The sequence below is a fragment of the Ixodes scapularis genome, unplaced genomic scaffold, assembly GCF_016920785.2.
Source record: "Ixodes scapularis isolate PalLabHiFi unplaced genomic scaffold, ASM1692078v2 PGA_scaffold1__304_contigs__length_218370807, whole genome shotgun sequence".
Taxonomy (NCBI): domain Eukaryota; kingdom Metazoa; phylum Arthropoda; class Arachnida; order Ixodida; family Ixodidae; genus Ixodes; species Ixodes scapularis.
Window position 1 is genome coordinate 202,834,287 of NW_024609846.1, and position 12,315 is coordinate 202,846,601.

Genomic DNA, 12,315 nt, shown 5'->3' on the forward strand with positions numbered 1-12,315 from the left:
GATTGCGATGTGTACGTAAGAAACAGCTAGCTTACCAGTGGATGCTCTTATCTGGAAGTGCTAAGCATTTGCCGATATCAAGACAGTGGAAGACGACAGGGGAACACAGCCGCGCAAAACGGCCAAAACAGGAAAAGCCATAAAGCAACAAGAGTAGAAAAATGCCTCTTCCCACTAAGATGTGCCCGACAACTCGAGGTCCTGCTGTCTACCGGCGTGCGCACACCGTGACACCGTCGCACGCTTTGCCGGGCTCGATGGTGGCGTGCTGCAGAGAAGAGGCGCAAGGAACGAAGCCAGGTTGCTGCACGAAAGCTCAACTTTAAAATGTTTTTTCTTCTTTAGAACAAAATTATTTTGAATAAACTTTCAAGAACAAAAGGAAATGAACTTTTTTTTGTAGAGATCACCATGTTACGTATTTTTCTTTGGGCCACCTCAAGGCAGAATTGACGGCTCTTTAAACGGCAAAACGCAATTTTTCAATATTTAGTTTTTTTTTTTTTTTTTCTGCAAGATATTTAGTTGTACGGCCTGAAACCTTTTTTGTGTACAGTATATTCTGATTCCATGGCGCGCCTCCGAGCGGCCACTCCTCAGGTAGCGAACGACTGGATGTCATAGAAAAACTGTACTTTTATATCCATAACAACCACCGTAAAAGACGGTGCTTCGTAGTAGCGCGTTACATGGTGATCCCAGATCGAACGAGTCCAAAACAAAAAAGGAAGAAAAACACACACGGCACAGACTGATGCCAACGCGATGCGGCTAACCCTAGCAAGTCCAAACTCAACTAGATTGCAGTAACACCACACTCCCCGTCTGGTATCACGAGATACCACTATGACATCATAACGCAAAGTTCACAAACTGGACACGCACTGAAGTTTTGGATCAGTCTTCTTTTGAGATGAGAAGGACAGTCTCAGTGACTGGCCGTCGGAAAATTTTTAGTTCTCCTCTGGTCGCCGTCTTGATCTCGACTTTCCGTACTTTTCCATCCGCACTCGGGAAAGTGTTCACAATCACACCCATAGGCCACTCGTTGCGGTGAACCTGTTTGTCCCTTAGGAGCACAATGTCACCTTCCTTGAGGTCTCGACGGCTATCCTGCCACTTGCGACGGCTCTGAAGCGTTGTCAGGAACTCACGTCGCCAACGGTGCCAAAAGGAGTCTGCCAACCACTGCACTTGACGCCACTGACTTCTATAGAGATCCTTGACGTTGAACTCGCCGGGTGGTAACGTGTCTCCACCAACCTTCTGGGTAAGGAGTGTAGACGGAGACAAGATGTCCCAGCATTCCGGATCCATCGAAACAGGAACAAGAGGTCTAGCATTTATGATTGCTGAAACTTCTGCCAAAAATGTCACCAGAACTTCATGGCTGAGACGGCTCGGTCCGTGTTCTAACAACATGGAATCCAAAATACGACGTGCGATTCCGATCATCCGCTCCCAAGCTCCTCCAAAGTGGGAAGAATGAGGAGGGTTGAACACCCAACTGCAATTTTGGCTTGAAAGGAATGCTTGTACTTTGTCGTTGTCGAGACCACTAGTTCTCAGGTTGAGCTCTGAACATGCTCCGACAAAATTGGTTCCACAGTCGGATCGCAGCTGTTTCGCAGGTCCTCTGAGTGCGAAAAATCTCCTGAGAGCGTTAATAAAACTTGAAGCATCCATGGACTCTATGACTTCAATGTGGACCGCCCGAATGCTCATGCACGTAAACAGCACAGCCCAGCGTTTGCTGCTGGCTTCTCCACCTCTAGTTCGACGTGCAGTCACGTTCCATCGTCCAAAAACGTCAACCCCCACATATGTGAATGCAGGTTCTGTACTGAGTCGATCAACTGGCAAGTCTGCCATCTTCTGGTCCAGCTGTCTTCCTCGCAGTCTGCAGCACATGACACACCCGTGTATGTACGACGCTATGCAGCGTTTTGCTCCGATGATCCAGAAACCTGCGGATCTGATTGCTCCCTCAGTAATGTGTCGACCTTGGTGCTTGATCTGCTCATGGTAGTACCTTACAAGCAGCAAGGCGACGTGGTGTTTACCAGGTATGATTAGAGGTCTCCGCTCCTCTTGACTCAGCTGTGCGTTGTTGAGGCGACCACCGACTCTCAGCAAGCCCTTGTCATCAATACGAGGATCCAGTTTCCAAAGTGGACTTGATTTCTGGACTCCTTTCCCCTGTGACAAACACTCGAGCTCATTTGCATATGCTTCTAGTTGGACGGAGCGAATGACGAGGTTCTTTGCAAGAGACAAATGCTCGACAGATAGCTGTCCTGCTTGAAGGCAGCCACGTGGCAGGTCAGCTTCGTCGGCACGAGAAGGGCACCGAAAGTCGCCAGCAGCACGTATGAGGTATGCCACTGCACGCATCAGTCTAGGCCAGCTTGAAAAACGACTGAAACGATTAGTCCCGAGTCCATTTGTGGTCACACTGGTGGCTGAGACGCTTGCTTCGGGCCGGATTTCGGCATCAGTGTTTGGGTCTATCAGCTCAAACTCGTTCTGCAAGACGCATGAAGACTCTTCTTGACGATTTAAGAACTCTGGACCAGTCAGCCAAGCCGTCTCCTGTAGCCGGGCTGCGGGCACGAATCTTGTAGCAAGATCTGCAGGATTTGCATCGGTCCGAACGTAATGCCATTGTTCTGGTTGTGTAGATTTTCTGATGCGTTCGACCCTGTTGCCGACATACACGTAAAATCTTCTTGTTTGGTTGTGTATGTAGCCCAAAACCACCTTGCTGTCGGTGTAGAAATGCACCACATCTAGTTGTGTGTCTATTTCTTTCTGAATGAGCTCTGCCAGCTCCACGGCCAGCACCGCACCGCACAGTTCGAGCCTTGGAATGGTGTGTTGTGGACGTGGTGCTAGCTTAGCCTTGCCCATTATAAAGCCGACATGACACGCACCATCCGAGTCTGTGGCTCTCAGATACGCCACAGCTGCTACAGCCTTGGTCGAGGCGTCTGAGAAGATGTGCACTTCCTTCTGCTGAGCCGTGCTAAGTGAAACGGCCGCATAAGTGCGAGGCACTTCTAGTTGCTCGAAAGCCTGAAGGGAATCCTTCCAGTTCTCCCACTCTTTCCTCTTGTTTTCAGGAAGTGGTGAATCCCACTCGCAGGTTTCTGTGACGAGTTCTCGTAGGAGAGACTTCCCTTGTATGGTAACTGGAGCCACGAATCCAAATGGGTCGTACACGCTGTTCACCATTGACAAGACACCACGCCGGGTGAATGGTGTGTCCTGAACTGGAACCCTGAAGGTGAAGACGTCCTTCTTTACGTCCCAGCAAATTCCAAGACTGCGTTGGATCGGTGGAATGTCGTGACTCAGGTCGAGTTCCCTTAGATCTTTTGTGTGGTCCTCCTTGGGGAAAGCTTCCATCACTCTACTGCTGTTTGATACTATCTTGTGAAGCCTTAGGTTACAAACTGCCAACATTTGTTGCATGCGTTTCAGCAGGTCGATGACACCATCTGCCGTAGGGAGAGACTTCAACCCGTCGTCTACGTAGAAGTCCTTTTCGACGAACTCCCTGGCGTCTTTGCCGAATTCTTCCTCTCCTTCCTGTGCTGTCTTCCGGAGTCCATATGTAGCCACTGCTGGTGATGGACTGTTACCAAAGACATGCACCCTCATCCGATATTCCACCACTTTGTCGTGGATGTCATTGTTGCGAAACCACAAGAACCTCAGGTAGTTTCGGTGGTCTTCTCGTACCAGGAAGCAGTAGAACATCTGCTGAATGTCCACTGTGACAGCGAAGAGGTCTTTCCTAAAACGAATCAGGACGCCCAGCAGGCTGTTGGTCAAGTCTGGTCCTGTGAGAAGAACATTGTTCAGAGAAGTTCCCTTGAACTGAGCACTTGAGTCGAACACGACCCTGGTTTCGCCTGGTTTGCGTGGGTGATACACACCAAAGATTGGAAGATACCAGCATTCCTCTTCTTCTCCTAGCGGTGGGGCTTCTTCTGCGTGGCCATTCCTGAACATCTTGTTCATGAATGTCGCAAAATGCTCCTTCATCTCTGGTCTCTTCTGCAGTGTGCGTCGCAGTGATGCAAGACGAGACTGTGCAAGCTCCTTATTATTAGGAAGCCGAGGTCTTGGCACGCGGAAAGGGAGAGGGGCTACCCAACTGCATGACTCATCTTTGAAGACTTCATTGTTCATGATGTTTAGGAATTTTCTGTCCTCCACCGATGGAGCTGGTTGGTCGTCGTCCTTCGTCGTCTGGAACAACGTGTCTGTCGTTTCTTTGACAAAGTAGTCTTTGATGGGTACACCTTGGGTAGGTGGTACGTGCTGGGTTGGATTGACGGGACCAGTGAATTTCTCCTTGACGAGAAAATGGTTGCGGCATGGTTCAAAAAGGGAGGGTCGTCCATTTTCAAGCACATTGGTCTTGAAGTTGGTGACACAGTCCGGCTTGCGTGTGCGACCTAGGCAGACGTCTCCTATGATCACCCATCCTAGGTCTAGTCGTTGAGCGAAGGGCGCATCAGGAGGCCCATTGCACTGCTGACGCACCTTGTGGACTCTCAGGATGTCTCTTCCCAGTAGAAGCAGAATCTGAGCTTCCGCATCCAATGGAGGTATGAGGCTCTCTATAGCCTTTAGATGTGGGTGATGACGTGCAGCGTCTGGTGTCGGAATCTCGTTCCTGTTGTGGATCATCTGATTGCATTCAATCAGGGTTGGGAGAGGTAGTTTCACGCTGCCATTAATATTTGCAACCAGAAACCCAGAGGCTCTCCTTCCTGTCGTTTCTGCTGTTCCAGCACATGTCTTGAGGGTATATGGCGAACTCTCTCCCTGGACATCAAAGAGGTTGAAGAATTCTGTCCTTGCCAGTGACCTATTGCTTTGGTCGTCCAAGATGGCATACATTCTCACAGCCTTTTGAGGTGTGCTTGAGTGACACACACTCACCAAACAAATCTTGGAACAGGACCTTCCACCGTAACCTTCCCCACACACCTCGGTGCACTTGGAAGATACGTCAGGTGATAGTCCGTGATGAATGGTGTCGTCTTCGGGATGCTGTCCGAGGCTCGAAGACAAAGGTTTGGAACTGTCCGGGTGAAGCGCTCTGGTATGTTCAGTGCTGTCACAGTCGTCACACTTGATCACAACTTTACAGTCCCTTGCGAGGTGGTTTGTAGAGGAGCAACACCTGAAGCAGATCCCAAATTGTTTCAGCAGAGACTTGCGTTCTTGCAGTGGTTTCTCTCTGAACACACGGCACTTTCGTAGAGGGTGAGGTTTCTTGTGAAGCGGGCACTGTCTGTTAGGGTCCTCCATCCTCTCGGCTGTGGCTGGCGAATAATGGTCGACGGCTTCTGGAGTAACGTCGGTCGCATGGACTGAAACGGGCGTGTTTCTGAAGCCTTCTCTTGCCGTGACCTTCTCATTCTTTGGGAACCTCGGAAAGGTGCTTCCCGTTGTGCCAAAAGCAAAGCTCGGGTCGTTCCGCATCCTGGCCTGGTCTCGGACAAACTTCGAGAAGAACGAGAAAGGGGGAAAAGAGATGTGATGATCTTCTTTGTACCTTGAGCCTTTCGAGATCCACATCTCTTGGAGACGGTGTGGCAACTTCTCCGCGATGGGGTTCACCCCTCTTGCCGTATCCAAATAGCTGAGTCCTGTCAAGTGGGGATCAGCTTTTGCGGCTTCCAGTTCCAGAAGCAGATCTCCCAGTTCCCGTAGTTTGTGAGTGTCTTTGTCGGAGAATTTAGGAAAGCTTCCGATCCTCTTGAAGAGCGCATCTTCTATTACTTCGGGTCGCCCGTAGCAGTCCTCCAGTCTTTCCCAGACTATCTCTAACCCCGCCGCGGGGTTGTCGACATGTACTGAACGCAGCCTCTTTGCATAGACCGAAGACTCACGGCCCAGCCAGTTCACGAGAAGATCTAACTCTTCATTTGCCGTAACTTCCAGAGTTTGCACCATACTTTGAATGTGGCTTTCCATACTCTGTAATTCTCGGGGTGGTCATCAAACTTGACGAGTCCTGTGCTGACCAAATCTCGACGGACCAGGTATTTCAGCACACCACTCAATTCTGGGGCAACCTGCCCAGCAGGCAGTTCGTTTGAGCCATCGTGGACGGCAGCCTGGTTGTGCACATAGTCTACAGTGCGCTGAGCACGGACTTCTGATACATCTGAGATGGTTCGGTCAGAGCGATGCTCCCCGCCGTGCTGTTCTGCAGCTGCTTGCAGGATTTCTGCTTGAACTTCCATAGCAGCCGCTTCCCTTTCCAGCTGTAGGATCTGTAACTCAGCGTCTAGTTCTGCTTTTCTGCGCTCGTTAGCCGCAGCCGCACTCTTCTCCTTTTCTTCGAGCCTTGCTCTTTCGAGTTTCATGGCCACTTCCTTTCTGGTGAAAGAAGCACGAGTGCGCGCCGCTGCGGCCTCGGCGCGTGCCCTCGTTGCAGCCGTGCTTGTCGTGGTCGCAATCGAGTGTTCCGAACGCGTCGATCCTCCAGAACGTCTCGAGCCGTGAAGTCGTGGCCCGGCAGACTTCGACGAGTGCTCCGAGTTAGCGTGTTCCGAGTCCCGAGACTTCGTGGCGCGGTCGGGCGTCTTTCCGGTGTCCATCAAGGCTTTCTGAACCGCGCGAGCTCTGTCGCGATCCGTTGTCTTCTGAAGGGCTAGCTCTAGCTGGCTTTGTTCCGCGTTGATCCCCGACAAGTAGGCCACGTAGCGTTCCGACAGCGCTTGGTAACGACCGTACTCTTTTCGGATACGGCCCGTCGCCGCTTGCTGCGTTTCGGCGTTTGTAGCCTGTTCAACTTCCCGAAGATCGTTTGCGATGCGCTCCCAGACGCAGTCGAGCTTTTGACGTTGCTCGTCCCGGTTCGCTTCGTAGTTAAGCAAGGCCTTCTGCGACAACGTTTTTTTTCTTCGCGGTCTCGAGTCTTGTGGCGGTTGATCCTTTATGGCGTTCTCACTCACGTGACCAGCCGCCGAGTCCCCGTCCGAAGGGTCCATCTCGTCCAAGCTTGCGTGGCGGCGTCCCGCGTTCGAGTTCGAGCTGAACCAAGGTGGCGAGGCCTAACGTTCCGACGCGCTCACTTGGCGTTCACCGTCTTTTACTATTCTGATTCCATGGCGCGCCTCCGAGCGGCCACTCCTCAGGTAGCGAACGACTGGATGTCATAGAAAAACTGTACTTTTATATCCATAACAACCACCGTAAAAGACGGTGCTTCGTAGTAGCGCGTTACATGGTGATCCCAGATCGAACGAGTCCAAAACAAAAAAGGAAGAAAAACACACACGGCACAGACTGATGCCAACGCGATGCGGCTAACCCTAGCAAGTCCAAACTCAACTAGATTGCAGTAACACCACACAGTATTAGCGATGTGCGCGGCCAAAAGCGTCGCTGTTGTCAGCTTTCCACGATTGGCCAGACCATGGGCATATGAGCACTGTAAGATTGTCAACTTTGACGGTGTTGGTTTCGGATTGCGATGGCTCCTAGCTTCTACTGTGCTTTTTAAACACACCATCGAACTCGTCGTTGCACCCGATGGTAAGTAGCCAGAATAACCACTGGTGACGTCACGGCGAGGCAAATCCCAGTCGTGACGTCACAGAGGGAAACCATAAGAGGGCGCCACCGAAACATCTCGGCGCTAATACCTACAGGTCTGTCAATAAGAGTATTTACAGTTGCATGCAGCAATTCCATATTTTGTAACAAAACTAAAAATATGCTGAAATGTTTATTTATTTCTTATTTTTTTAAAACTGGTTCGAGCATACCAAATTCCATGACCATGATCCTTCGTACTGTAACGAACGCCGTCTTGGAGACCTACAGGCGTCCAAGCGACCTTCCAAGAAGCCAGCAGACGTGGGAAAACGTCCAGGCATTTCTACGTTCCAAGAACCCATTGGGCTCCCGAAAGCCCAAGGACAAGCGGCGGCGGCGAGACGAGAGTGCTGGTTTGCGACCTTTCAAGAGGCCCGCCGACGTGGGAAGAAGACTAGCCACTCGGCCTTCCAGGAATCCCACAGTGGCCCACGAGGTCAATGCATTTTTTCCCGAACTTCCCAGGTGGACCCCTCCAGTCGAGCGCCCCGCACCCAATTACCTTCCCTTCGGAAGAGGAAGCCGCTGCAATCATGGATGCGCGCCGCGCCGACCCCGCCGACCCCTCGGGGACAAGCGGACACGGCTTTGGGACAGCTAATCTGCATGGTGTTGGTGGTGTGTGTGGGCGGAGACGGGGGTGTGTCGCTGTGTGTGAGGGAGGGGCTGACATGGCTAGCCGAAATCCCTACGTGGGGAATGTAGGGAAGAGCGTCCCGTTAAAAGAAGCGGACTTCTTCGGGACTCCTGTCTTCTGATGCTGTTTTAGAGCGCAGCTCTTAGGGGCCCGTTTCCAGCCTGAGCGGCGTCGGCGTCGGCGTGGCCGTCGGCGTTGGCGTCGGTGTAACCGGCGGGGGGGGGGGGGGGGTCACGTGACCCCCCCGAGGTCACGTGATCCCCCAGGTCACGTGACCCCCGAGGTCACGTGACCCCCCTGTAGAGGACCGCGTTCACGCTTGCGTGGGTGTGCGACGCGAAGAGCATGGACAAAGAGACGACATCTTTGGGCCAGTACAAAAATATATTAAAGCGTTAAACACTAGAAAATGAGAAAATTAAAAAAAAAATTAATTATCGGAAAATCTAACACTTCAAGGGTAATTAAAGAGGAGTACTTCACATAGTCCGTGAAGCGGGTCTGAGTTCTGATCATGGTTGACACGCCGAAGTCTTGATGCCAGGTAGATTGGCGCGTTGGGGCTGGGTAGTGGACGACGGGGTGGCTTGAAGAGTGTGGCCTGAAGTAGCGACAGGGCAGCCTCGGAGGCCCGCTGACCAGGCCTGTGTTTGTGGACGACGAACTGAAGCCGTGCCGACCACGCCTATCGTTGAGGGTCGGTTTTTTCGTCCACCAGATCCTGCTCGCTTGTCCTGTTCGGTCACTTCCAGGCTTCCTTCAACTTCTTCCTTTTTCCACCACCCGCCACTCGCGCCTAATTTTCTCCGTGCACACAAACACACAGTCAACCAGCCACATCAGCATTCCTTTTTGTCGTCGTCCTCTTTTTTCTTCTACATTAAGATCCGAAATCACCACAATTACCCCTCACTTAAGAGCGTTGTTTCAATCAAACAATGTCTACAACATGACAAAAAAAAAAATAAAAAAAACTTGTCCACAAACTATGTTACAGTTTACACATTTGGCACTTCGTCCGTTCAAACTTTTGGTTTCTCCCACACACCAACATATGCAAAGTAATTGATTCAACAACCTTGTCATAAGCACGTTACACTCATAAGAAAAAAAAACTGTTTTAACTATTGTACACAATGCCTCGCTACAAAGAATAATAATAAAGTTGAGATTCTTGTTTAACAGACATGCGACTCATATAATCGGCGCCCACATTTTCACAGCCCTTGATATATTCGACTGTAAATTCGTACTCCATGACCGTCAAGCTCCAACGTAGCACACGACTGTTGGTGTGCTTTGCGGAGTTTATGTACAATAAAGGCTGATGGTCACTTTGCAGAATGAATGGTTTCCCGTACAAGTACACATGAAATTTTTTAACTGCCCATATCAGTGCCAGGCCTTCTCGCTCTATCGTTGAATAGCCGGCTTCACGAGGTAGCAGTTTACGACTCGCGTAAGCTACAGGATGGAGTATTCCATTATGCCGCTGCATGAGAACCGCCCCCACGCTTGTGCATGACGCATCCGTACTAAGCACGAAAGATTCAGAAAAGTCTGGTGCCTTTAAGATGGGTCGGCTCGACAGTACTTCTTTCAGTTTCTCAAAAGCGTGTTGTTCCTTTCTCCCCCAACTCACTTTGTCCGGGGCCCTTTTTCGTGTCAACTCCGTTAGCGGTTGTGAAATTTCAGAGTATTGCGGAACGAAATCTCTGTAGTAGCCTGTCAGGCCAAGAAACGAGCGGACGCCCTTTTTTGTCTCAGGTGGCTCGGCAACTTGAATCTTTTTTAGCGTCTCGATTTGCGGTCGCAGGAGGTTATGTCCAATGATGTGACCGAGGAACTTGACTGATGCAAAGCCGACTTCGCTCTTCGTTGGCCGTATCGTCAAACCAGCATCTCTCACCCGCTGAAAGAATGACTTGAGTGTTTCCAGGTGCTCTTCCCAGTTTTCTGTGGCGATGAGGACGTCGTCAAAATAGTGGTAGATGTTTGGCAGGCCTTGGACCACCTTCCTCATGAGCCGGGTAAACACCGCCGGTGCAGTCTTGATGCCAAAAGGCATAAATCGAGACTGGAAAAGTCCCGAAGCCGTAGGGAAAGCTGTCATTTGCTTTGATCCTTCGTGCATCGGCACCTGCCAATAACATTTCGAAAAGTCGAACTTTGAGAAGTATCGGCTGCTTCCCAACATAGCGAACATCATGTCCACCCTTGGGATGGGTTCATTGTCGGGGACGAGGACCTTGTTCAATTGCCAGAAATCAATGCAGAGCCGCATTGATTCATCCTTTTTCTTTACCACCACTATGGGAGATTGGTACGGCGATTCGGAGGGTTCAATTATGCCCCGCTGTAACATTTCTTGGACTTCCTCCTGCACCGCTTCTTGGATAGCGAACGATATCGGGTATTGTTGTACTCGAATAGGAATGTCGGTGGTGGTCTTCAGTTTGCACTCCACCAGGCAGGTCTTTCCTGGGACATCTGTGAAGCTTTCCTTGTGCGCAGCCAAGAGGATAGACACCTGCGCTTGTTGAGAGGCTGTTAGGTCGTTCGAGACTTTCACATCCTGGTGAGTTTCCTTCTTGTGGAGTGTCACAGAAGGTATGTCCTCTTCCTCTACTTCCTCGTGCTGGACCGCGACTGAGGCATGCTGCGGTGGTTGGTTAGAAACCGGTCTCTCTTCGTACTTTGTCAGCATGTTAATATGGAATAGACTACTTCTTGTTCCCAGATCAATGACGTAGTCGATGTCATTTCTTCTCTCCAAAACCTTGAAGGGGCCCTTCCAGGTCAGGATCAGCTTGTTGTTCTCGGAGGGGAGAAGAAGTAGAACCTTGTCTCCAACAGCTAGCTGGCGCACTCTCGTCTTCTTGTCGTAGTACTTCTTCTGTACTATCTTCGCCTTTCTGAGCTGCTCCTGTGCTATCCGGCAAGTGTCTTCTAAGCGCTGGCGGAGCTCGACCATGTAGCCGTACGAGGTCTTCGTGTTTTCGTCAAGGTGCTCTTCTGTCCAGATTTCCTTTAATATGGCCATCGGTCCTCGGACGTACCTGCCATACAGGAGATCAAATGGCGCAAACCGAACACTGGCCTGCGGCACTTCGCGATACGCGAATAGTAGTGGTGCCAAGTATCGGTCCCATCTTTTCGGGCTCTCTTAACACATTCGTCGTATCATTTGTTTTAGTGTGCCATTACACCGTTCCACGAGGCCGTTGGCCATGGGATGATACGGCGTGGTTGGCATCTGCTTAAACGAGAGGAGACGACTAAACTCCTTCATGAGTCCGGATGTGAATGATTTGCCCCGATCGCTGATGATTTCTCTAGGAAATCCCACGCGTGAAAACATCTCGAGGAGAGCTTCCGCAATCCTCTCCGTCTCGATACTTGGTAGGGCAACTGCATCAGGATAGCGGGTCGAGTAGTCCACCATGGTTAGTACGTAACGGTTGCCCTTCTCTGAGGTTGGTGACAGTGGTCCCACGATGTCTATTGCTACCCGTTGAAGAGGCGTCTCGATCACGGGCATGTTTCCCAAAGGCACGCGGCCTACCAAGTGTTTTGGAACGGTTCTTTGGCAGATGTCGCATGATTTCACAAACCGCGTGACATCCCCTTGTACCCCTGGCCAGTAAAACTCTTCGAGCACTCGATCTGTCGTTCTTTTGATTCGTTGATGTCCAGATAGTATTCCTTCGTGTGCCATTTTTAGAACGAATGTTCGGAGGCCAGTCGGGACAACGAGTTGTTCCATTTCTTTTTGCGATAGAAGTCTGTACCGTCGAAAAAGAATCCCGTTCATCAGCACGAAGTCGATGTCGGCTGATCTTGAGGCAACCTTGCTTCCCACTGCTACAAAGCATCTTTGGAGTGTAGCATCTTGCTTTTGCTTGGCGCTTAGCTCCGCCGGGTTGATGTCCAGTGGATTTATTTCTGCAACTGGTAGCCCAGCAGTTGTCGCCGAGGTCCGCATCGTTACGACACTAGCCTGAAGCTCGCCTTTCTGCTCTCCGGAGCTCGGTGAGGAGGTCGTCCCT

General features: G+C 50.9%; 1 protein-coding gene across 1 annotated transcript; it reads right to left on the minus strand.

Annotated features, from left to right (window-relative positions):
- Positions 1–897: 897 nt before the first annotated feature.
- LOC121835909 lies at positions 898–11,309 on the minus strand. The gene is made up of 3 exons (XM_042290451.1): positions 10,653–11,309; positions 6,048–7,082; positions 898–6,000 (listed from the first exon to the last, which is right to left on the minus strand). Exons 1-3 carry the CDS (start codon positions 11,307–11,309, stop codon positions 898–900), a joined length of 6,795 nt encoding a protein of 2,264 aa, XP_042146385.1.
- Between the last annotated feature and the right edge of the window lie 1,006 nt (positions 11,310–12,315).